Source organism: Anneissia japonica, unplaced genomic scaffold (assembly GCF_011630105.1).
Source record: "Anneissia japonica isolate Jap-2015-1 unplaced genomic scaffold, ASM1163010v1 scaffold3040_len1308831_cov196, whole genome shotgun sequence".
Lineage (NCBI taxonomy): Eukaryota > Metazoa > Echinodermata > Crinoidea > Comatulida > Comatulidae > Anneissia > Anneissia japonica.
The window spans coordinates 894056-918359 of record NW_022718257.1 but is presented as its reverse complement, the minus strand read 5'-3'; the positions used below and the strand labels follow the sequence as shown (position 1 = coordinate 918359).

General features: G+C 35.3%; 2 protein-coding genes across 6 annotated transcripts in view; one reads left to right on the top strand and one right to left on the bottom strand.

Annotated features, from left to right (window-relative positions):
• Positions 1 to 354: 354 nt before the first annotated feature.
• Positions 355 to 23630, bottom strand: LOC117110512 (GATOR complex protein MIOS-like). 3 transcript variants are annotated; one of them, XM_033253262.1, is made up of 20 exons: positions 23489 to 23630; positions 14113 to 14393; positions 13306 to 13500; positions 12844 to 12910; positions 11816 to 12001; positions 10978 to 11114; positions 10046 to 10169; positions 9782 to 9817; positions 9388 to 9506; positions 8718 to 8843; positions 7433 to 7695; positions 7074 to 7142; positions 6861 to 6976; positions 6285 to 6454; positions 5412 to 5603; positions 4288 to 4421; positions 2969 to 3152; positions 2485 to 2575; positions 2235 to 2349; positions 355 to 1791 (listed from the first exon to the last, which is right to left on the bottom strand). In XM_033253262.1, exons 2-20 carry the CDS (start codon positions 14356 to 14358, stop codon positions 1695 to 1697), a joined length of 2667 nt encoding a protein of 888 aa, XP_033109153.1. In that variant the 5' UTR covers positions 14359 to 14393; positions 23489 to 23630; the 3' UTR covers positions 355 to 1694. The 3 variants fall into 3 exon arrangements, with proteins under 3 accessions (XP_033109153.1, XP_033109151.1, XP_033109152.1); XM_033253260.1 differs by lacking the exon at positions 23489 to 23630 and adding an exon at positions 19410 to 20040; XM_033253261.1 differs by lacking the exon at positions 23489 to 23630 and adding an exon at positions 15800 to 15978.
• LOC117110513 overlaps positions 23366 to 24304 on the top strand; it is a 3225-nt gene continuing 2286 nt past the window's right edge. Inside the window, exon 1 of one of the 3 annotated variants that reach the window (XM_033253265.1) lies at positions 23366 to 23503. The gene's annotated coding sequence lies outside the window, so the exon portion shown is untranslated. Of the gene's footprint in view, positions 23504 to 23670; positions 23830 to 24304 lie in introns of those variants that run through there. The other 2 variants (XM_033253264.1, XM_033253263.1) reach the window with 2 other exon arrangements.

Here is a 24304-nt window from a genome sequence, read left to right as displayed (position 1 = left end):
CAAAGATATTACAAATTTTGGCGACGAGGATGGGATACTATAGTCCTGTCTCTTATACACATCTAGATGTGTATAAGAGACAGTGTAAATAGTCTTACAGGCGCCCTGATAAGCTTAGATTTCAGTAAAGCATTTGACACGGTTAACAGAGATTTCCTGTTTAATGCTCTTCATCATTTAAATTTTGGCCCATCATTTTATCAAATGGGTAAGAGTTTTGTATTCTAATACTGAGTGTATAATTAAAGATTTCAAATTGATTTACAGTATTTTGTTTGTAATAAAATATAGTAAGAAAAATTGTGTGGTAGACATTCAGTATTTTTTTGCATCTCAAGAACAAAACAAGCAAAATACCTCAAAGAAATGTTTATTTTTTCTTTCTACCGAATTATTACAATCCTTTCAAATAATATTCATTACATTAGCAAATATAAATACTAAATATTACTGTAACAGGAAGACTTTTTGTTATAAATTTGTTTTACCTTGAGGGGTGAGGTGGACTGGTACACTAACAAGGTACAACTACGAGCATTAAGTATGTGTTTTAAGTGGCTAGTGTTTCAGATGACACAAGAAACTTTTAACTGGCAACTCAAACAAATCTAATTTAAAACTCGATCTTATTTTACATGCCAAATTGTTAAGTTTTCCATTAATTAATGATCTGCAAGTCAAATTTTTATCAAAGTCAGACAATTTTTCAATGCCATTTTGGATTTTTGTTCGACTTTGGCAAGTTCAACTGTATATAAAATTTATGAAGCTTTACCACATGCCATTGAAAAACCTGCACTGCTACCAAATACAGTACAAAATTACCTCATGCATTTTCACCACAACCAAGCCTGGCAATCTATTATCACAACAAAGATAATAATATACAGTTAAACTTGCCTAACTCGTGTAATTTTTAAGTTGATGTTATGTACATGCCAGATTGTTGTATTTTTCTATAATTAACGATCTGCAAGTCAAATTTTATCCAAATCGAACAATTTTTCAATGCCATTTTGAATTCGACATAGTCAAATTCAACTGTATTAACAGAAAACAAATTTGATCAATGAAGCGTCTCCACTTGATGCAACGTGACAGAGCATAGGTTCTACCGGAGCTACATGCCACTGATGGGTCCAGTAGAAATTGGCCTTTATAGTAGAAAGGGTTTCAACCCATGATCTCTGTGTCCAATGTAATATACATGGATCATTTAAATACTGTAACATTATGTGAGACGTGAGCCCTCTAGAGTTTGTGAAATAAATTGTTCTGGAAATGAAATTGTGTACGTTTTGATACGTTCTTGAACCCAAAGATATTACAAATTTTGGCGACGAGGATGGGATACTATAGTCCAGGACCAGATAGAACACAATGACTTCATTTCCAGAACAATTTATTTCACAAACTCTAGAGGGCTCACATCTCACATAATGTTACAGTATTTAAATGATCCATGTATATTACATCCAGAAGCCATAATTTCCAGTAAGGAGGTTTGGCTGACATCTACAGATAGTGTACGTATGGAGAGTGATGCCCAGCGTAGATTTTCTTATTAAAAAGTGCATAGAATAATGTCTTCAAATATGAGTCCATCACACATTCATACTGAACAATGCATGGAAATCTTCCTGATATCTTTGTATATGAACATCTGATCTGCAACTCTCAAGATGTGTGAAACGTCACCAGGATGGTGCTAGCAGGGATGAAATACTTCCTACAGAGTCCATCAGCATACATCGACATGTGCATGCTGTCACTGGGCATTCAACATGGCCACTAAAAAAAAATTAAAACCAATATAAGAATGCTTTGTTTTAAAAGAAAGTCATACCTCATTAATATTATGGCACAGACATCATAAAAGCCATTAATAACCTGTTAAAATGTCATTTGATGGTGTTTTTAGTAGCTTATCAGTGTCCAAATTATTAATTTATATAGGCCTAACCAATTCTGGTCAACATTTGATATAAATTTTATAAAATATTATTTTATTTTTGTTATCCAACAACGAATCTCTCCTAACTCCCCCTCCCCAGTGGCGCAACCACTACAAGGGAGGGGACAGAGCCCAAATAGATTACAAAAGAAGGAGGAGAGAGGAGGAAAAGAGAGAGAAGACAAAATATTACATACAAGGAGAGAAGACAAATATATAAAATTATTGCATGGTACTGTAGAAAATGGGTAATTATCAAGAATATAGATTTTATTCTTACCTAAACCATTCCTTCATGTGGTGCGAATGGCCTCCATGACGACATGACTGACACCACGTCATCCAGTTCTTAAAATCTGTTTGTTTCTCTTCAGTCTTTGTATTCTCAAATTTTTCTGTGAAAGCAAGACAAAAATGTAGTACTGCTGATAATGAATATCTGATGGACATATTACCAGACAATTTATGCAAATGAATATACATGAAAGGTATTATTAATACAAAAAGAAGTTATAAATATTGAAGTTTACCACTATGTAAAGAATCAGTGCCCATGTTCATTAGACATAGACAGCATCTTGGTAATGGCTTGCGACATTTATTTGTGTGGCAAATATTTTTCTGGGGGAAAAAGAAGAAAGTTGTTTGTAGAGGTAAACATACATGATTGTTCTCTTATCCAGCGACCTAGATCAGTGTTTTGAAATTGACATTAATCTTGTCTGCCTACAAAGCCCAGTTAAAAAAACATGAATATAATAGCATGTTGATTAACTTTATATAGGAAATACTTCTATAAGGTAATTGAGAACTCCAAGACCAAATGATTACAATATGTTAGGACTCTTAAAGGTCTAGTGATAAACTGTTTCGGCTTCTACCTAAAATGATAAAATCTCCTTAGTCAAAAAGTAACTGAGCCTCGCAATGTACATTTTTTTTTCGGTAGGATGGTAATTAATGTGTGTTTGCAAATGCTGCGAGTCACCTTGTAGAGACAAAAAAAAAATTAACCTTTGCCCTTCGCCCTGGATCTCTATTGCTTTCCATCATTCTTGCATTCCTACTAGCTTGCACATGGTTGATGTATGGGGACGGTGACAAAGGACTCTGACAGTAGTGACACGTAACAAATATCTGCTGAAGTTCCTCCTTGCCCCGAGTACTTTCTTGCTGCATAAATACATCAAACTTTGCCCTGAGAAACATATAACATTTAATGATTATGCACTAGGCACGGCTCTACTAATTTCACATGTATAAATTGAAACCTACTTACATGTTAGTAGTAATCGTAGTTAAGGCTTAAGTGGAGTTGAATAGCTTGGTGCTTACAGTGGTGTATATAGAAGGGAGTCTTGAAATGAGAGGGGGTGGCTTGATGATTAAAAGAGGGGGATGCTAGCCGAGGTCCCAAGTTGTGAAAGTCAAATTCCTGGACATATTATTGTGCAGGACAGGCAGAAATTTATGACACGTGTGCTAGCTAAAACGCTTGAGCAGATTTAGGTCACTGTTAATACCATAATGCTGCCTAGAATGTTCAATAAATTCTATGTCTGCCAGATTTAATGCATAAGAATGGGAAAATTTAGCTTAGCATAAACCCTAATAGTGAAAACCTGTTAAAATCCTGGAGATATACAAGAGAAGTTCAAATTCCGGGGGAAAATGTGGAATTTCCAGGAGACCGGGAGATGAACCAAAATTCCTGGAGACTCCAGACAATCCGGGAGACTTGGGAGTCCTGCGCTTGGTAGCAAAATAAGGGAATTTTTAACTATTTGAGTGGGTTTTTTTTTTTTCTGCGGACATTTTCAATGGGGGGAGGGGGCGCGATTGGAGAGCTTAAGCTTTTTTTGCACCCTCTCTGATACGCCACTTGGTGGTTTAGATGCTTGCGTTCCAATCCCAGGGTCCAATTGATTTTTCTCATCACTGAAAAAACTCCCTAAGCCTCATTGAGCCTTTTAGTTTAAAAAGCATAATGGTCACTGTGGAAAAACAGTAGAAATCTACTGAACTGGTTATTCAGTATAAAGAAGTAAATTTCTAAGCCTCTGGGGATAAGGATATAACAATTTTCTAGACATCTTAGTCCCCATAAAAAAGAAACTATGACATCGTAGCAAACTACAGAATTATTTTATCTTAATATACTGCATTTCAAATTTTACTTTTATGTTGTAAAGATGTCTTTTTCCATTTTACATAAATAAAAATAATTCATAATAAATTATATACTGTAGATGATAGAATTTCGAATGATGATAAGATGCACAATTAATAGTTTTTCATACTCTTTTTAATCACTCAGACAAAAATATACTGACCTTTCATGCCATAATCTCCATGTGTCCAGGAGATTGCGGTAACAATCAATCCAGTTTTGAACAACAGGATCCTTGGACAGATGGCAAGGGAAGGCTAGCACTGCAACAACACTGGCAGTCTGTACATCAGCTGTCTACATTAGATGCAAATACAAAAAAATATTAAAAAAAATTTTTTTAAACATTAATATTTTTAATTAATTTCTGCAAACAATACATAAAATGATACCATTCACATTGGGAGCTTGAATTCAACACCTATAATCAGTGTATCACCATACAAGTCCAGAGTCAGGTTAAAGTCAGGCTCCGGAGGGAAAAAAAAATTGTTATATGTTTGTAGAACTTATTTTTCTAAGACAGAAAAAAGTTGTTTGACGAAAAACGGGGGAACGGTGAATGAGATACAGATTTTTGAGTATTTAAAAGGGGCGTAACTGCCCTTTTTACACCTTATTCCCCCAGTTTTTAAATATTCAAAAATCTATATCTCATTCACATCTCATTCACCGTTCCCCAGTTTTTCGTCAAACAACTTTTTTTTTGTCTTAGAAAAATCAGTTCAACAACATATCAAAAAATGTTTTTCTTCCAGAGCCTGACTTTAAAATTCATAAGATTAACACATAAATTAACAATAAATTGGCAGGAAAATTAACAATAAAATTGGCAGGAAAATATTAGGGGATGAGTAAAATCGTCGCTGGCAATGGGATAGTACTTCTTATTACCTCTGCCAAGTTTTCGCTTTTTGCATGCGTTGGTATATGTTGATAGGGCGTCCAAGCACATGCAATCTTTTGTAGTGCTGGCAAAATAACACAACAAACATACATATGTTATTTGCACGTTATCATCTAGGCATATTTTTCCCAATTGATTAGTCTGTGGTTCTACAATGTATAACAATGAAGAAATAAAAGCTAGAATGTTACCCCGCCTTTGACAAGTATGCTCGTACTGGCAGCAAACACGTTAAGGAGTTTAGGTCTCCCTTAGCATATTTCAAAATTAAAGTATACTTGACCAGTTGTAGCTCTAAGGATATAAATTTGGAGGGGGACGGAATGGGAGAGGAATGGTTCCTCATTTTTGAGTGTGAAAACCCTCACTAGAACCTGTACCTTGTCAATGTATGAAGTGATGAGCTTGATTCCGTCTTCTGTTAGTCCTGTCAACAGAATGCCTTCAAGATTGCCCTCAGCCTGTGCTTCTTCACTCAGACGCTTAATGTACTTGGACAACTGCACATCATTCAGGAATATACAAGCAAATGCAACTCTATCCTGGATACTCATCTTATGTATGCATTCATCCTGAAAGGAAATTAATACATTAAAAAAATAATATAACAGTGGAGAAGCAAAACAAGCATCTTTCCTCAATGGTAGGATATTGTCATTTTATAAGGTAGCATCATCCTTCCTATTAGCAGATTCCCTCTTTCTTATAGCACTAACCCTACACCCCCTTCATGACCATACTCCTAAAAATGGCACTACCAGATATCCATTTATAAAAAAAAAATCTATTTATAGTGTCTTGCTATAGGGCACAGCTATCATGGACGGATCCAGAGATGTATTTCAAAATCAATACAACTGTCTCTTATACACATCTAGATGTGTAGGGGCGGGCAAATCCGCCCTTGGCTATATGACAAGATTATTCCTGCTCTTCCCTGTAGTCAAAAGCTATTGTATACTTGTGATGAATAATATAAATAAGGTTTCTCTAAAAGCCCTTTCCAAACTATCAAATTTTATTCTGAATGTATTATCTGTGCCTAAACATTGATTTATTAAATCCCCTCTTTTTATTTATGTTTCCTAATTTTTGTACCATGAAATTTTCAATTATTTCAAATACCTTTTAATGTATTTTCATAAATTCAAATGGTGATCATTTTATTTAGTTCTCTCCTTGTTGTATTCATGTTTATATACTGTGAGCATAGAATAGAAACAAACATAAAAGCTAAGAAGTATGTCATTTACCAGTACAGCAGAGAAGTTTCCATCATCACAAGTTAGGAATGTAAACATCGCCATCAAGTAGGCATTTTTCAACTGTTTACATAATCTACTACACATCTCCTGCCAAAGAGTCTTCTTAGTGCTGTCATACCCTGATAATGCCATGGCCATTGCACTTAAGTTTATGTCGCCTGAAAAAAACAATGCGAAAACATTTCAACCAAAACAAGTACAACCCTTTGGCTGAGTGATTCAGTATTCAAGCGAGTCAAACAGTCAAGTGGTTAAGGCAGGGGCGCAGACACCTACAGCCATAGTATCGGAGCTGGTTCAAACGGCATGCTTGCCTATGGTTCCGGAGGTGAAACAAGTCAGATAAGGAATATAAACCATAGGCCCAGTGTACAGAATTGGCTCATGTGCACTGTAAAGAATCCAGTACCATCTTTCGAGATAAGTAGGGGGTTACCCCGGTGTACTGGTTCATATAAGACCCTGTAGCTCGTACCAGTTTACCGGCCAGCTCAGACATAAAGAGACCCTTAGGGGAGATTAAAGTTACTGTCTGAGCTACAGTAACTTACATATAATACTTACCTTCCTTCTTCTTAGTAGATGATGCACCAAGATTTAATGTTTCTATTGCTTTTCTTAGATTCAGGTTAAACATCTGGATTGCTGCTGCCCTTTCAAATTCACCATTTTCCACCAATCTGCATTTTATAGAGGAATTCAGGATTAGTTTAGTATTTGAAAAGACTTGAATTTTTAATGTTGAAACTGTCTCAATAAAAATTACTTAATGCTTACCTTGCGATGTAGATATCTAATGCTGCTGGGTTCTGGAAATCCCAATTACATAGTCGTAGTGCTATCGTTCTGAAATTGTATATAGATAAATTTCAAAGAATAAAGCAATGTTTTAAGTTAATCGATTTGATTTTAATACAGAACTGAAGTCAATACAGTTTGCCCTCCAATTCGAGCCCACCTTTGGGACAGGTCTGAAAATTTGGGGTGGTCTCTTGATACACATTTAGAGGGTTAGATTTGTGTTAAAAGATTGAAGATTGTTATAAGGGGCTTTGAAAAAATAGTCTTGAATTAGAAGGGTCTTGGAATTAGAGGGAGGTCTCGAATTGGAGGGTACACTGTATTAAAATACTAACCTCTCCTGACTCGTGTAAACATGGATGATATCAGGTGAATTTATAGCACCTTCCAAGTGCATGTTTTGCTCTGTACTTCGTAAACAGAACGCTGTTCCCGGAATCTCTCCTGCAATCAGGTCTTTCACACCATAGAAAGGATTAGTTCGCATCTTTTGTAAGTTCCTATCTTTGTGTAAGCTTTTGATGTGGTCCAAAATAAGCCAGAATTGTCGCAGTGTTCCATCGTCTACTAACTCACCATTTTCCCAGATTTGCTCTTTCTGAAAAAAAAACAATTATTCAAACTTTGGACTAAACTTACTCAAATCAGGTTGACCCTGCTGGGCTGACAATAGCTTGACATATTTCCATTTTCACTCTGGCCTCTGGCGGCAGAGTAAAGTCAACAACAGGCTTGAGTCATGGCTGACTTGAGCACTAGCCTAACTTAGCTTTACTGATCCTGGTTGAGAAAATATGGAATTTGAGCTGGGGAGCAATGCAGTACCCTACTGGTGGTAAATTTGGAGGACACCAGGAGACAATCTCTTGCTAAAAGTTAACAGGTTCTTAAACTTGCACACAGAACATGTTAATGCACTATGACATGTAGGCATGTTTCACAGGGGTAGCATCTTAATGGAAAATAACCAGAAACACAATGATCTACAACATGGTGCAGTGCATAGACAGTGGTTACCACTCTAACCCAGTGAAGGATTCAAGGGGAGGAGGAACAGCCACCTGGGCCCCCCTAAATTTTTAACATTTTTAAAAATTGAGATAAAAAAGAATTTTACATTCAGATTTAAGTCTAAATGGTTTCATTTCCGGCCATCTAGAGGTCCCATAATCGCACAATTTCTTACCTCAGACCCACCCATGGTGGGGCTGAGGTTGTATAGACCATCCACCTGTGAAAGTCCTTCCCTGGGCCCCCTCTTATTTAAAATTCCTGGATCTGCCACTGCTCTATGCTGCTGAATACCAATGTGGTAAAACCATGATAGAGTAGGAGTTGACAGGACAGGATCATGTCTAAAAAACTGTCCACTGCTTTATATCTTGTAATATTTTCATGAGAGCTAAAAAATAGTTACAGTGCAGTTATGAAATCTAGACAAATACATTTCTTTCATTTCAATGTTTTATTTCAAAATCAAATCAATATACAAAATAAAGTAAATTAAATGGAATAACATTGTAATATAAACATATTATTTAAATAAGCAGGTTTAAAATAAAGTTAATGCATATGTCATTAATAAAGGAAGGGGTAAGCAAATTACAATAAAAATCCTACCTTAAGCCCGTAACCTTTTAATGCTCTATCTTTGATTTTAGTTGAAATATCACTCTGGCATCTGACTGGCATCACTTGTAGATGGCGACCACTGCCAACTAACAGGCTGGACTGAGGAGACCAAGACTGAAAAACAATTATCACATAGACTTTGATGCTATAGACTAAATATATAAAGTACATAATTTGATTTTACAGGAAGTATTTGCTTATTATAATTTTGGAGTACAGACACGTGCTCAAGTCATAACACATCATCAAATATAATTTTATGATTTGCAGGAAATGTATAGTCTCTTTAATTTTTAATGTTTTAATATCCTATTAATATTGGTGCGGAAATTGTAATGAGCAATTCGATACAGTAGCAACATTTATATGGTAATAATATCTGTTTTCTTAACTTAATTTATATTATATTTATATCAGCTTTATTAAAAAAACAATTTGCATCAAAATGATAAAATACCATAGTATTAAATTACATAACAATACATCATTATAATGTACTTGAATAAAAATACAAAATCCATTTAACTAGTACCACCACCTACACTAAAATAACATTTTAAAAGCCTCCTTTGGAAGGCTATTCAGATTCTAAACATGCTTCTACAAATCAATCGACTAAAATATATATTAATATCATGATAAATTGCATTGATCTTACCATAGGCATGAGGTCTGCTACCACTGTATCCTTAAGCAAGCCGCTTGTTGTGATGCTTAGAATACGATTCTCATGTGTTGGATGCCATGCAAAAGACGCTACCTGATTGCCACCGTTAGCTGCAAGAATTAAGGTTTCAATGAAAGGCTCATACATTGTAGATTGTAAAAATAAATAAAAGCCAAAAAACTGCAAACAAAGGAAGCAAAAACAAGACTGCTGTGGGATGAGAACCCAACAAAGAATTTCAAATTCCCCAAATATTATACCATTGATGATATAATGATCTGTTTAAGAGTAACTCTAAAAAAAAATTTATTTGAGCAATCCTAAAAATATAACAAATTTTCAGATCAAAAATACAGTCATGGTAAAATAATTCTACAGTACTTACTCTGTAAGTTCATTTCATTATGTTCCATCTCTTTATCTGTAATAACAGATAATCTTAATATCAGTAATATATCTGAATACGACATTTATAATAGTATATAGAGGACAAATATGAATTGTTCAGTGTTAGTATATTCCAGTTACAAATGCAATTAAAATAAACAACTATTATTTAATTGACTATTAAAATATTTTATCATTATCACATATAAAACTAAATGTGTTATAACAATATTCTAGAATATGGTATAGAGAGTCTACATACCAAGGTGCTCTATCGAATATACTTTTATGACGGAGCTCTTATCAGTAAGACACGCCAGGCGATTATATCTGGTGGGACACCATGTAACTTTGACGACAGGTCGTGGCTCTACTATATTATGTATCTGAATGTGGTCAGTCAAGGAACTATCAATCATTCAATAAATCAAACGATCACCATTCCAACCAACAGTCATTGCTGGTACGCCATTCAAAAAAGTTGATAAAAATCAGCACGTCTTTAGTAGTGAACTGTCAAGTGAATGTTTAATGTTCAAATGTTCAAACAATACAATAAATCAATCAATCAATCAATCAACCAATCACAGGGGTCCCAAGTCTCCCGGAACTCGCGGGAGTATCTCGGAAATCAAAATGGCCTTCCACACTCCCGCAAGGAAGCAAGAATCTCCCGGAAATCAATCCATATCCCGTAAATTCAAAATATTTGCTTGTTTTCAATTCTTTATTAGCAACTGTCTCACGAAAATCATTGCCAATGCGTACACAATGTGCAGCAAAATTAAATTAAATGTTACGAAGGCTTATTAACCAAACCAGTGGCGGATTCAATAAGTAAGCCCCCAATTTTTCAAAATTAAAAAAATGGAGAGAAAAAGAAAATCATATTCAAAGTCATTTCCGGAAATCAAGAGGTGCCATAATCATAAATTTCCCCTCGATGAATTGTGGTTTTTCTCCCCGACGGGAAGGGGCAACAGTGCTCTGGCCCCGGCCCCCTCCCTCCACCAAAGCAATGGTGCCACCCCTGATCCCGGAATCGACTCCATGCAATCAATCATAAATCAATCAATCAAGAAATAATCACTTGTAATAATCAAACCACCTTCATTTGGTTATGATTGTTGTAACTATCATTGGTGATATCAAAAGCCTCATTTTTTTTTACCACAGGAGATACCAAAAGGATACAAATCTGTCGAGTTTGCGCAGGTCCCAAATGTGGGTCTGGGTTTCACCAAATGAGCTAAATCGGTAGTCCGAGCAAGGATCCACTGAGATACCTTGCACCGATTTAGTTGTTACTTGACTGCGAGTCCGTGATGAGTCTGGCAATTGAAGTAAAATTAATTCTAATTAATTAATTTTATTTTTAAATTATTTATTATTACATAAAGCTTTCTTATAGTTTCAACTGCACTTGATTAAATCAAAGGTTAAATCATACAAACAAATACTATCATCCAAATCTAATACACTGTTATTACTTAATATTTGTTGGACTTATGTTATAGAGGCTGTTAGATCCATGTATTATTGCTTATATATGCAAGAAAAAGAAAATATTAGTCGGGAACCATCGAGGGGCTTGCCACTGGGTATCCTGACAAATTGGTAAGCTAGCTACCCTGTGGCTGCTGGGCTGATGTGGGGCCACAGTTGTCTAAGCCCCACTCTCCGATTTCAAAAAGGGTCATACAGATTTACCAACAGTAGTCCATTATTACAACCAATCTTCAAAAAATGTTTAATAGAAATTTATAAATACAGATAATACATTAATTATATGCTATGATATCTCAATGGGTACAATACACATTTCTCATAATATACTATAGTATTACAACAGATACATTGTACCTCTACAATTTGTAGAGGTACAATTCTCCATACAATACAGGTACAATTCTTCATACAAGATCAAATTTATTATGAGACCGATTGATATAATCATATTTAAAACAGACTGAGAAAATGATTTATAGGATACTATTTTACATAATCAATAAAAAAAAAACCAGTAGCTCACCTCTGATGTCATACAAACGGATATGCTTACTGCCAATACCAGCTAAAAAGCAAGTGGGGTCGCTGATGAGCCACTGCATCGAGTGGATGATCTCACCAGGAGAACCGAACTCAGCCAAAGGTTTACTAACTGTACCCTGACCATCTGCTAACCCTGGTAGCTTCTTAGTCTTGTCAGCTTCTCTGCCTGTAATGACACCCATTTTGTCAATTATTCAGTGTCATATTATTAATATTTTACCTCCTATTCCTGGTAGCCTCATAAAAACTTGTCACAATTTCTAGCTTTCAATCAATCTTTCATTTCTATATACCATATTTATTCGAATAAATGTCCACTTTGAATATACAACCGCTCCCCCCTCTAGAGCTTCATTTTGAATAAACACCTCCCTTGATTAAATTCCCAGAGACATTAAATACCCCCCTAAATGACTGTATACAGTTCTAATGGAAGCAACATCATTCTCAACAGTCTATTATGTTCTAATCCAGTAGAATTAAAGTTTTTGTAAACCTGGTTGGGATCAATAAGGCTTTGATCACGCATAAAACATATTTGACGGTATTATGTGTTTTAGTTCCACATTTACAGTGAAAAAGGATGTTTATTTGAGACTGTATATACGCATCGATTTTACACAGAACAAATAAAGGCCTCCCACGAATAAATTCCTTTGTTGAGTAAATTCCTCCTCAAAAACCCTTCAACAATAAATGGCCCGGGGTGTTTACTCAAATAAATAATGGCATGCCCAGCGGCCACACTTCAGCACAACAGCATCTCAGACGATACAGCATAAACAGGCATTTTTTCACAGCATACAGTAAGAAACAAAAGTCAATAAATTTCACAAAATCTGCTTCTGTCTCATGCCTGAAGAAATTAATTACCATAAAAGATTTCAGATTCTGTACGGAATACAACTATACTTGCTTCTTATATCCATCCATTAATTTTGTTGTACACTATTATTAGTGACCCTCAAACTTAACATTTGGTTTGATTGATTTGAAGAAATGATTTACCTTGATATCTGACATCCCACATAGCTATACCTGGGTCTCCCCTGTACTTGTCATACCCTGCAAGAAGCTGAATATATGAAATATGTCAACTAACAAATTTAATAGGTAAATGTATTCTCATTCAATGTAGTACAATTGATAAATAAATTAACTTTAGTTACTTTTATAGTTTTAACTGCACATGAATATGTCAAAAGTCAAAGTATAAAACAAACACTAAAACTGCTTATATCATCGTCTGCATTATGAATGGTTTGTTTTAACATACTGCTACATTACTATGTATACTTTATAAGAAGTAAGGAATAGAGGGTCCATAAGAAAGCAGTTGTTATTAAGAAACAATATTGAAAGATCCAAGTAAATCGTGTTTTTTTATTTTTATTGGTTGATTATGAACATTATCAATATTGACTACTTTTAAACACTGTACATTAAGTAAATACAATAAATGTGATTTACTAGATTAGTTTCAGATGAGTTCCACTCTAGTAAGTGACAAGGACGGCCATGTTTAGGATTGAATTCATGTCCCACTAATCCTGTGAAATCTGGTGTTGACTCCTGGTCAAATGAGGTCAGAAGCACCTTTCCGGTTGACATGCCCACACCGATCAGGTTTACTCCTGGGATGGCTTTTGGTTGCCAAGCATAGCACTACAAAAACAATCATATGCATATTTAGTGTAAGATTTTTTAAATACATAGGCCTATAATTAAACTGCAAACTATAATACATGCATAAAAAGTGTAATTTCACCTGATAATGAGAAGCGAAAGCCAAAGCAAAAACTACTTTTTCAAACAAAATAATAAAAGTGATCAGGATATATTTTGGCTACACAATGGCACTAAATATATCTCCATCAGCTGTTTGCAAAAAAAATCCCATATGAGGCACAACATGACAAAATGACTAATTTCGTCCCACAAGCCAGTATTGAGTAAATGAGCCATAGAATATGGAAGTTTGAATAATGGCCTAAAAAATTAAATTATTTCGCTATAAATCAACAATTGAAGATTAAATTATTCGTGTCTTAAATTCTTAGTTCTGGAAATCGTTAATAAACCATTATTTCACATCTTTTTTTTTAGTTAATTCCACTAAAAACCATTTAATACTTTTTCTGCATTGTTTCAAGAACAATGGGAAGACATTCTAACCTGAAAACTTGAAAGCGCTCAACCATAATGAAGCATAGCAATTTTCACAACTTAAGAAACAACAAAAACATTCGCAAGAAACGAAAGTAAGACAAAACTAACCTTGACCTCTGATTTGTTTGGAATGTTTAAGTCCGCTATGCCTCCAATCGGCCAAGCACTCAAATTCAAAGATATTGTCTGTGTTTTTGCCTCGCTTGTATTCTCTGCGGTATTCTGCTCGATGATATCATCCTCATCCAACTTACCAACTTGGAATAAGGTCAGATCAGGAGGCACTGCCCTGAAGGTCAGAAAGAGATTCTTGGCAGCCGGAGACCACTTTACATCCCACTTTGAGTTGTTCATATCTCTGCTTTTGTCTTTCTTGACCTTACCAAACACTGCAGAAATAAAAAAAATAAAAAAAACTTCAGGTAATAAGCATGCTTTAATGTCTAGGTTTTCAATCAGTGGCCTGCAGATCAAATTCCAAAAGAATTTAGATATAATTGCAGTACCAAATTAAATACTGGCTATCTATGCCTCATCTACTACTACTGCATCAAAAATAAAAATTTAAAATATGTAGAAACATTAAATTTACAACATTCCTAGTAGTGTGATGATAATAAATCGTACTTTATTCCAGAAAGAAATGTCAAAAAGAATTTTAATATCATTAGAAATGTATCAAAAACTTAACAAAATTTTCTGGAAGCCTTTGAACTTAAATTATTAGAATAATATAGTTTTTCTAAATTACAATATTAAAAAGCAAAATGTTTAATGATACATACATTTTTTTTAGAGTTAAAAGCAAAAAATCAAGTGAAGGAGCCTAAAAGAAAACATAGATTGTTGCATAGAAGGTATAGGTAAAGGTAGGAGAATAACTGTACAAGTCACAGCATCATTGTGCTGAATTGCGTATGGGGGTGGTCCGTGACTACCTAGCAGCCATAAAGAGGTACTTATAGTAGCTACATGTTCATATCATTCAACGATTCAACCATAGCATCGGGGTAACCTCCTACTCTTCTGAAAGATGCAATAGGTTCTAGTACACACGACCCAGATGTATACACTTGACCTCCCTTTTAAATCCTTATCCAAGAAGACTTGGTTCTACCAACCAAACCCTGGGCGAGGGGCGGCTTGAACCACCACCAATGTTAAGGCTGTAGTTAGTGGCCGACCCTGCTTGACCGCTCGGCCACTCGACTTCCCCTGAAGTTGAAAATCATGAGATACAAATTGGTACTGTAACAGACCAAAAACTCCAGGATTTGAATTCATGTAATACAAAAAAATTCTACAATTCTTCAGAGAACTCTTTAACCACTAGATCGATGTTAAGCCCTGTCTAGGCTATCAAATTTTATTTGACAAAAGCATGTGACATGCCCAAATATGGTCATCATGACATCACATTATGACCATACAGTATAGGCACATAATGACTAAATATGGGCACATAACAGTTGTCGCAAAGAAAATTTGATAGTGTATAAAGGGCTTTAGTGTTTTGTCAATTGATTTATAACAGCCAATTATTATTTATACTACGCTGAATGTACTTTACTTCATCATGATATTCTATACATGCTTTCAAGGTGTCAATCAATACTTGATTTGAACATAAACATGAGTTTGTTTTATGCGTATACAATAAAGAAGAAGTGCGCCATTTTTAGTGATCTTGTTGTCAGCCCTAACCAGGGGTGATTGAATACTTCAGCTAGTGATCTATTTATTTGCATCCATAAAATGATTTACAAAATAAAAAATATATTTTTGTTGCACTTACTATTTTCAAGTGTTGACATGATCAAAATCTGTTCAGTTTTAACTTTGTTCCATTTAAATTTCACAGGGAGTAGTCCATATCAATGGAAGTGTATACGGAAATTAAACCAAAAAACAGACACTTAAAACCCTATCCTTCAACGTCATACCAAAATCCTAAATCAGTACTTGTCTATACAGTGGTTACTACCCATTGGTCACAAAAGAGTACACTCGCATCAATAGTGATGAAATCATCATGAATAAAACTAGTTAATACCATGCTGTGAGGGCTTGTATCCCAATCTAGTAATAAGCTTATACAATAACAAAAAAAGATTATCATCAATATTCAAATGAATGGTTTCCAGTTTATGTTTACATATTAAACTGTGCAACAAACCTATACCGTTCAAGGTCTTTCGAGATAACCTCTTGAAACTTGCAATTATTTTATCCTTCTCAATTACAATAACAAAATAATTTAATTGAATGCAGTCTCCCTTAATTTGATGATAGGCCGGCCTCTATTTTTATACTTTTATACATTGATATATTTTGTGTCTTAATGTTTTTGTATGTCAACTCATTTAGCCTTGCGTGATCCCAGTTTTGGGACACTGTTCTGGGCTCTTTATTTGTTTCCTGTATTGTTTTTTATGCAATAAAGTGATTTTATATATATAATAACAAATGAATGGTTTCCAGTATATTTATCAAAACTACTGTAAATGGTCATGATTTACTTTAATCTACATGTTTTGGTCGCCAGGTGACTCCATTTCTATGGCAATACATACTGTACTTGCGGTGACATGATTTGACAATTTGTGGTTAGCGAAGCAGATATGTTGCTTTATGGCAATGATGGCGATATTGTGAAAACAAAAATGCTCTTTTCGAAAATAAATCCCAAGGATTTTTTGAAAGAGAATCATTGAAAAACTTTAGGAACTGATTCAAAATTATGCAAAAAAAAAAAAAAAAAAACCTTTATACAAAATAATATTATGTACTGTTAATTAAAGATACATTTACGCATAGTTTCAATTTCATTTTAGAGACAATGTTTAATTAATCAACACTGACAGGTGATGCATACTGTCCTAAATTTCAATAATGAATCAATAAGCAGAGCTGAAGTATAGTAACCATGTGGTATTAAAGTAAGTATGGAATGAATACTCTATGATTTAAAATACAGTAGGCATACAGTATCCAAACTATAGTATTAGAGGGTCATATTAATCTACTGTACTTGGCATCTGAGAAATATAAAAATTAAATAGAACCACTAAGCTACAGTACTAAAGTATGGGTGCTGTGAAACCAAGCAGAGGAAGCTTACGGATCAATACTAAGGACAGTGCTTAACCAAGGATGTACTGAAGGCCTATAGTTAATAACATTACATGCCCGGAAAATAATCATTGAAAAAGATCAATATCTGAAATATACATTTGTCACAGCAAATAAAGGCAGCTATAAATTTCCACTATATATACACCCTAGAACTATCCCAAAAATGGAATTCTCTGCCACCTAGAATCAAAAATACTACAGATTTGGCTAACAAAGAATTCATATATTACTTAGGCACGGTATTTCCGCAGCACTTATCCGATAAATTATCGGAAAGCAGCCATGTTTTTTTAGTTATCGCTGCGGAAATGGGGCCCAAAGTTTCCGAAAAAATGTTTGCATGAGAATCAGATAATTTATCGGAAAAAGCTCCGAATGCGAAAATAAATAACCTTTGACCAATATACGATAAGCATTATTGTCAATTAACTGATGATACATCATGGACTTTATGTTAATATCTACACTAGAGGTGTTTTGTACAGTCACTGACAAGACAAGATGTACAGTAACCACAGACAGTTGAGTAAAGACCGGATATGAGGCCCTGGGCAGGGGCCCTTCAGGGTCCCAGATGCTGCTTCGGCATTTTTAGTGTTCAATCTCATATTTTAATGCCTTTTTTAAACGTTCGATATATACTGTGAGTATGGTATGCATCGTGATTTGACCTAAAAAAAGCATACTTAAAGCTACTTTTTTTGTTAAAAAAAATTGAATTTGCTGGGGGCTCCTTCAGGCTTTAGCCAGTGAGAACGTATAACCGTTACACCACAGACGAATTTAGAGGGGGGACTAAGGGACATCTTTCCCACAAAATAATGACAAACATGTATTTTTTTTATGACACTGAAATAATAGCCAAGCAGGTTGTCCTAAATGAAAACTTATTTTAGAGAAAATATTAGGTTTTCAAACACTTCAGATTCATATGGAGATCATACTACCACAGTTGGCTGAGTTAGTGTTAATTTATCAAACAGTCTATTGTACCCTACTAGCAAAAAAATCCTGGATCTGTCCTGGTAACATAGGCTTGAACATGAGTTAGATACAGTACCCTACCATACCACAAGTTTTGTCCACACCTCACAACTTTAAAGGAAATAAATAACAATAGCAACATATTTTTACACAAAGAAACCAAAGAATGGGATAGTTCAATTTAAGTTCAAAAGCTTCTTTATCAGTGAACATAATTACTGTAGTGCTCACCTTTATCAATGAAGTAGCATACTATGAAAAAATGCTTGGTCTATCAGTTTATTTATTTAATACTATACAGTATTTTGATAAGGTAAATGTAACCCATCTAGCAGAGGTTATCATTGGACATTATCACATCATTGGACGTTGGTACGTGTTGGTTAGTCTACAAACGTCACCTAAAGTAATTGATTTTACCCGGCAGAACGAAAGAAGGAAACTCCGCTTTTCAGTCGTCAGGCCCTTGTTTTTTGACAAACAATGATTTTTCAGAGGTCAAATTGCTGTCAAGAATATGAATTGGCTGCTTCGCAGCAAACATATATTTATATACCATAAATTAAATTCTTGAGATGCAGTAAGGAAAGCAGTTTTGTGACATCACATTTTGGATCTATAATAATTGAATCTTTGAATCTCGCCCCCCCCCCCCTCCCCCCTTTGGAAGGTAAAATAAAGCAAAAAAAAAGAAAGAAAGCGAATGAAAAAACTGATAGCCTAAAATGCCTCAGAGGTTATTTTTGGGCATCTAGAACACAAAAATTTCGCGGGGGCATGACCTCTAGGGTAGTATTGTCTCAGTCGGCCCCGCTTTTGGACACCTTTGGAACCGCCCCTGGTCTTCTCAAATGGCAAATATTTCGTAAAACTGCAGAATAGGTCTTAGCACATGTATACTGTACAATGAGCCTAATTGGTACCCAATTATAAACATACGTACTCCTGGAGGACATTTGACAACTTTTATTAAAGGTACCGACACAAGAACACAATGGCCCATTCCGGAATGTTAATCAATTAAAACAACTGACCAATCACATCACGGGTAGGTACACGCTTTTTCAACACAATCAAATATAGTCCCACGAAGGCCAAGTTTACAGTGAATAATATTTACACTACCATTTTGTCAGACCTAGCAAAAAATATCCAGGGGGGGGGGAGGTTTTAGTGGAAAGGTTCATTATGTCAGGGCCATCCTGAGACACTATTGACCCCAATGTTTAGCAGGTATTTAGCCATTTATGAAAAAAAGTATAGGCAAGGCACTTTAGTGTACTTACTATCTAGTCCGGCATTGAATGGTGGATAGCTCCTTGACAGCAACTCCTGAAGTGTTTTTCGCTGACTTGGACTGACCATGTTGATGTTAAATTTATGCACTGTAGTAATATTTCCCTTTGCAAGTTAACACGTCTCCATTAATAGTGAAGACAATGGCATCAATATGATGCTTGGGAACGAATGAGCTTCAAAATGTGCAATCCTTCTAATCTGATTGCGAAATGGATGCTAAGAAATAAATAATGAAATTGAGCAAAGGTCCCTAAACAGCAGTCCATACTCTGATGTACTTTGACTGTTCCTGATCCCTGCTTGTTGATCAAAGATCCTTCTATCCTTATCATCAAATGAAAATTTGTCTATACATACTTATCTTTAAATACATAGAATTGTTTCTCTACTATGATACACGTGGAGGAAAAGGGCAATAAATCTTTCATATTAAAAATTGAATCACATTATACGCCTCCTGTAATCCACTGTATACCAAAGATCTGGCTGTTTAGATATGGAACATCATGCACTTGAATTATACAGTACAGTATCATATCATCCGACTACAGTAAGCAAGGCAAGCAGTAAACATTTTACAATCTACAGCACTGAGCAATTGAAGATAAAAATGAAAACACAACCATTTCTGTAATGAAATACTTTGGTCTGGTGAACGCGCCTACTGTGAGCTTCTATATACCGTAGTCATATGGCTGGAAGTCACATGCGTCAAAATTATTCATATGATCCGATGATTGGTCAATCAATGAACTTAATTTACATATGGGTATTTCCCTCACATTTCTTGGAAGGTTTTTCACTGTTTAGTGTTCTAGATATTTACAGAGAAATTATACTGTTGTAGCCTTTAGAAATTTACAATACAGTATGCCCTTTTAACATAAAAATAATAAGATTTATAAAGCGCACATATTTAGTGCAGTAGTGCTCAAGGCACTATAGAAGGAATAAAAAATTACTGTAAACAAGCTACCAGAAAAGGAACACCACACACATCACCGCTACCAAGCAATTTGAGGCACAGGGGCCAGCTATTCATAACTCACAGGTGCTCAATTAAATGAGGGTTTCTAGCTTTTACAAATTACAGTAAGTTTGCAAGCATGACAAAAAAGTAAACTAAGAAACTGCAAAAGCAACCGACAACAGATGTGATTTATCTGGGAGGCCTATTCTGAATAGTACTCTTTAGGACCAAAATCTTTTCACAACAAAACAGGACCATTAAATTTTTATTGAATTGTTTTTATTTCCATGTACTGTAAATACAACATCATAAATATTTTAATGTCAATTGCAATAAAACGCAAGATTGCTCTAAACGCTTGACACTATCCAATCAGCTCTTCATAATACATACCTTACATATTTATGAACTACTGTATATAACATTAGATTTGAAATTCCTTAATACATAAAACCTAAATTATAACATTATAACATATATTATTATATTATAAATATTATTATAACATTGTTTTAAAATGTTGTACATTAATAAAAATCAATAATAGAAGTAATAAATTATGAGCCTAAAAACACACACAGTCATTCCTAACACTAACCATGCACTAATAGTGTCAATATTAGCAAAATTAAAGTACTATAGGAAATTTACATTCATCATACAGTAGTTAGACACAGGAAGACACAGGAATAAACACAACAAACAGTACAGTAGTTGTAAACTATCCAGCCAATGGCATAACTTCCTACCATTGTCACTGACTTCCTTATTTGATTGCTATTCAGAATGCAAACCAGTGCCTGGTAACTTACAGTTAAACATTTCTGTAAAAATATCTTTTTAATTTAAATTATTTAATGATTCAATATATAATGATTATATTTTTGCCATATAATATTTTTGAAATTTCATTATAATGTTGCCTATTGTAGCACTGTATGTCATCTTTTTATGTAAAGAAAATTGAACAAAAGTAAATCTAAAATGTGCTTTATATAAATAAATTATTATTATTATTATTACTTTACAACATTAACTTCACAACACTAGTATTCCACAAGTGCCAAAAACTGAGGCAAAAGCCCATAAGGTGGCCCAGAGCTAAACTTAAACTACAGTAAACTACAGTAAACATACAATTTATTAGAATTGCATACCTTTTTACAGTACAAGCCTCATCTGCATATTTTATTTTGGTGTACAGTACATCGAGCTTAAGTTTTATTGTTTAAGTGCAATTGTAAACAATTTTTTATAGGTGTGTTTTTGGTCAATGCAATTACAATATAGCCTGTTTTTAATGCTTCGTACTAAACCAGATTTTAATTGTTTTTTCAGATCTTTTGTGTTTTATCATTGCACTTTTGAGTATTTTACTATTTGTATTACTGTCTACTCTTTGGAATAATGTCTAAATCACATCAATTAATGTTTGTTTTGGCGATGGTCTCTGCACTGTTCCTAATGTCGGTGAAAAACTGGCTGAACGCTTCATCTGACAGTTGGAGGTCATGAAATGGCAAAATCACTAAATTCAGATTTGGGCAACATTAAGCATAGTATATGCTAACACTCCTGTTTTGACCGAGAGACTCCCGTTTTGCTGACCTGTCAATTTTTTTTCTTACGTTTTTCACATGGTCTCCCAGTTTACAAGGAAAATTGCATACGTAGGCGTACTAAATCCTAATTATATTGTCTTTTTTGCAATAAAATACTAGGGAAAAAACCTCAAAATTATTAGGTTATCTTTCAATATTTTGCTCATCAACACCACAGCATAGCCTCTCCGTGAGTGCGAGAGAGGTGGATGTGAGCGCTGCAAAGTCACGCTATTGTCCTTGTATACACAGGCTGGATTATGATTACAAGGTGTCTGGTAAGCGTAAGAATCATGATTAAATTGCTAAAGCTTCCAGGAGGTTAAAACCCATTCAATCCCATGTATGGGGAGACCACGGCAACATTCCCCAACCCCCTTGGTGGCACTTCGTGCCAAATTCTGTCATTTTTTAATATCAAAATGTTGGCATATACAGTATGCAGGGCTAAATTGCAAAGTATGATCTCACTAATTATTTGTGGCAACCATTACCATACTATCAGATAAAATGCACTCAAGACTTGAACAATTAACGCCAATTGTAGCTAGGAAAGGGTGGCTGGGGAGCCTGGGAAATGTGTGCCATTGAGGTACGTCATTAAGAAGCCAGGGGTTGAGATGTCATTGAACTCAATCAATCACACTTTACTCTCTACATGTAGTCCACTGTATACTGGGGAGATTACATCATCACCATATCATGGAAAGCCTCGGTAGTGACCTGTCAAGCGAGATTGTCCAGTGAGCGGAGGAGGCTGTCCCCCTACTTCATGAAAGAGAAAGGAACAGACAGCACCGATGGCCCTTCTCCTCTAGCAGGAAAGAAAGAAAAAAGCTTTTGTGGGAAATGTGGTGTGCATGCAACCGGAGATTCAGCCGACCCATCCCACATCCGGGAGCCTGGGCATCTTTTTTTTTACAGGGAAGGGGGAAGGTGGAACCTTACCAAAGGGAGACACTCTTCCCTGGGCCTATGACTTCCATTTTTACTTTTTTGGCCATTTAAATCAAAGTTTGGTGCTTAGAAGTCTGGTGTTTTCCTTGAGAATTAAAGCAATCGAACCAAGTGCCTTTACTTTATCTGGATTCGAACATCACAAACATTTAAAAGAAATAAGCCCTAGCTAGTGCTGGAAAAGTGCGAGTAAAAAAAAATCTGAGCCGCACCCCCACCCCAACAACCTAACCCTCTTAATTATTAGTCTTTCACTCAGACCTGAGACAGGGAGATCATGTTCCCTCACTGAAGTCAGGGAGCAAGGGGAGCAATCCGAATGGAGGTGGGTGTTGCGCTGGGATCCACCCCAAACAACAGCCCTCTCCAGGCCCCATGTGTGAGAGTGCTCCATCAACATAAGATACCGACAGGATGAGCTGCTTGCTTGAGTGAGCTGGCTCGAATCAGGATTGATTTCATGCATGTAAAATTCACAAGAAGTAGAATAAAATAGTAAAAAACGTATATTAATAACAAATTAGACACAATGCAGTACCTGTATATGTAAGCGGTAAGTGTATACGGTTCTTCTGTGTTGAATCTTCTTTCAGAGGCCTAGGCCTACCTAGCTAGGCTAGTTTCCAGCTGTAGCAGCTTCTTGCAGGGCCAGGGCCGTGAGCTGCCCCGTGTGAGCAAAGTACTTCAAGAGGGCGCTCCAACCAAAGTGGCAATTGTTGTCCACCTGATTAATGATCACATGATCAAAACAAAAGGCGTTGACTTGACTTTTTTGCAGGAAAGATGGGTGTGTGTTCAATAAATTCCACCAATTTCACTTATTTCCACTCAATTGATATAGCAACTACAGTATTGTTAATTTGTCTGAAACTCACATAAGTACGTTAGGCTGCATTTTTTGATTTCAATTTTCCTTTTTTATTCAAAATGAAAAGGACTGTGTAGCTTGGTCCTGAGTGAGGAGCATGGAGTTATAGTCACAAAAGAATTATATAACTCCATGGTAGGAGGAGGCTAGAGTAGGTCCGACTCCTAGGCCGTCTAAAAAGCAATGAGGTGGTATATATCACCTTTGTAGTTTAAGCCATGAACTCATGTAATAGAGACAGTTAATCAGTTCATTTATTTTTGATTACTTATTTATACTCATTATAAAATGCATTGAACCAAGTGTGTGTGTTTGCACTCGGCGTCCTAAGTTGGAAGAAGTCAATTCTGGGCGAGACATTGGCCCCTCGCCTGGGAACTCTTATGCCCCGTCAGGCAAATTATGGCTCCTCTAGATGGCCAGAACCAGACTAAAATTAGAATATATTTTCTTTTTCTCTCCATTTAAAAAAAAAATTATGACAAA

What these genes read in the sequence shown, in the direction of transcription:
- LOC117110512 (XM_033253260.1), bottom strand. Translation starts at nt 19,488, where the DNA reads ATGGTCAGTCCAAGTCAGCGAAAAACACTTCAGGAGTTGCTGTCAAGG. An exon ending in ATTCAATGCCGGACTAGATA is followed by an intron (nt 14,394 to 19,409) that starts GTAAGTACACTA and finishes TTATTTCTGCAG; the next exon opens with TGTTTGGTAAGGTCAAGAAA. An exon ending in TGGAGATTATGGCATGAAAG is followed by an intron (nt 3,153 to 4,287) that starts GTCAGTATATTT and finishes TATGTTTCTCAG; the next exon opens with GGCAAAGTTTGATGTATTTA.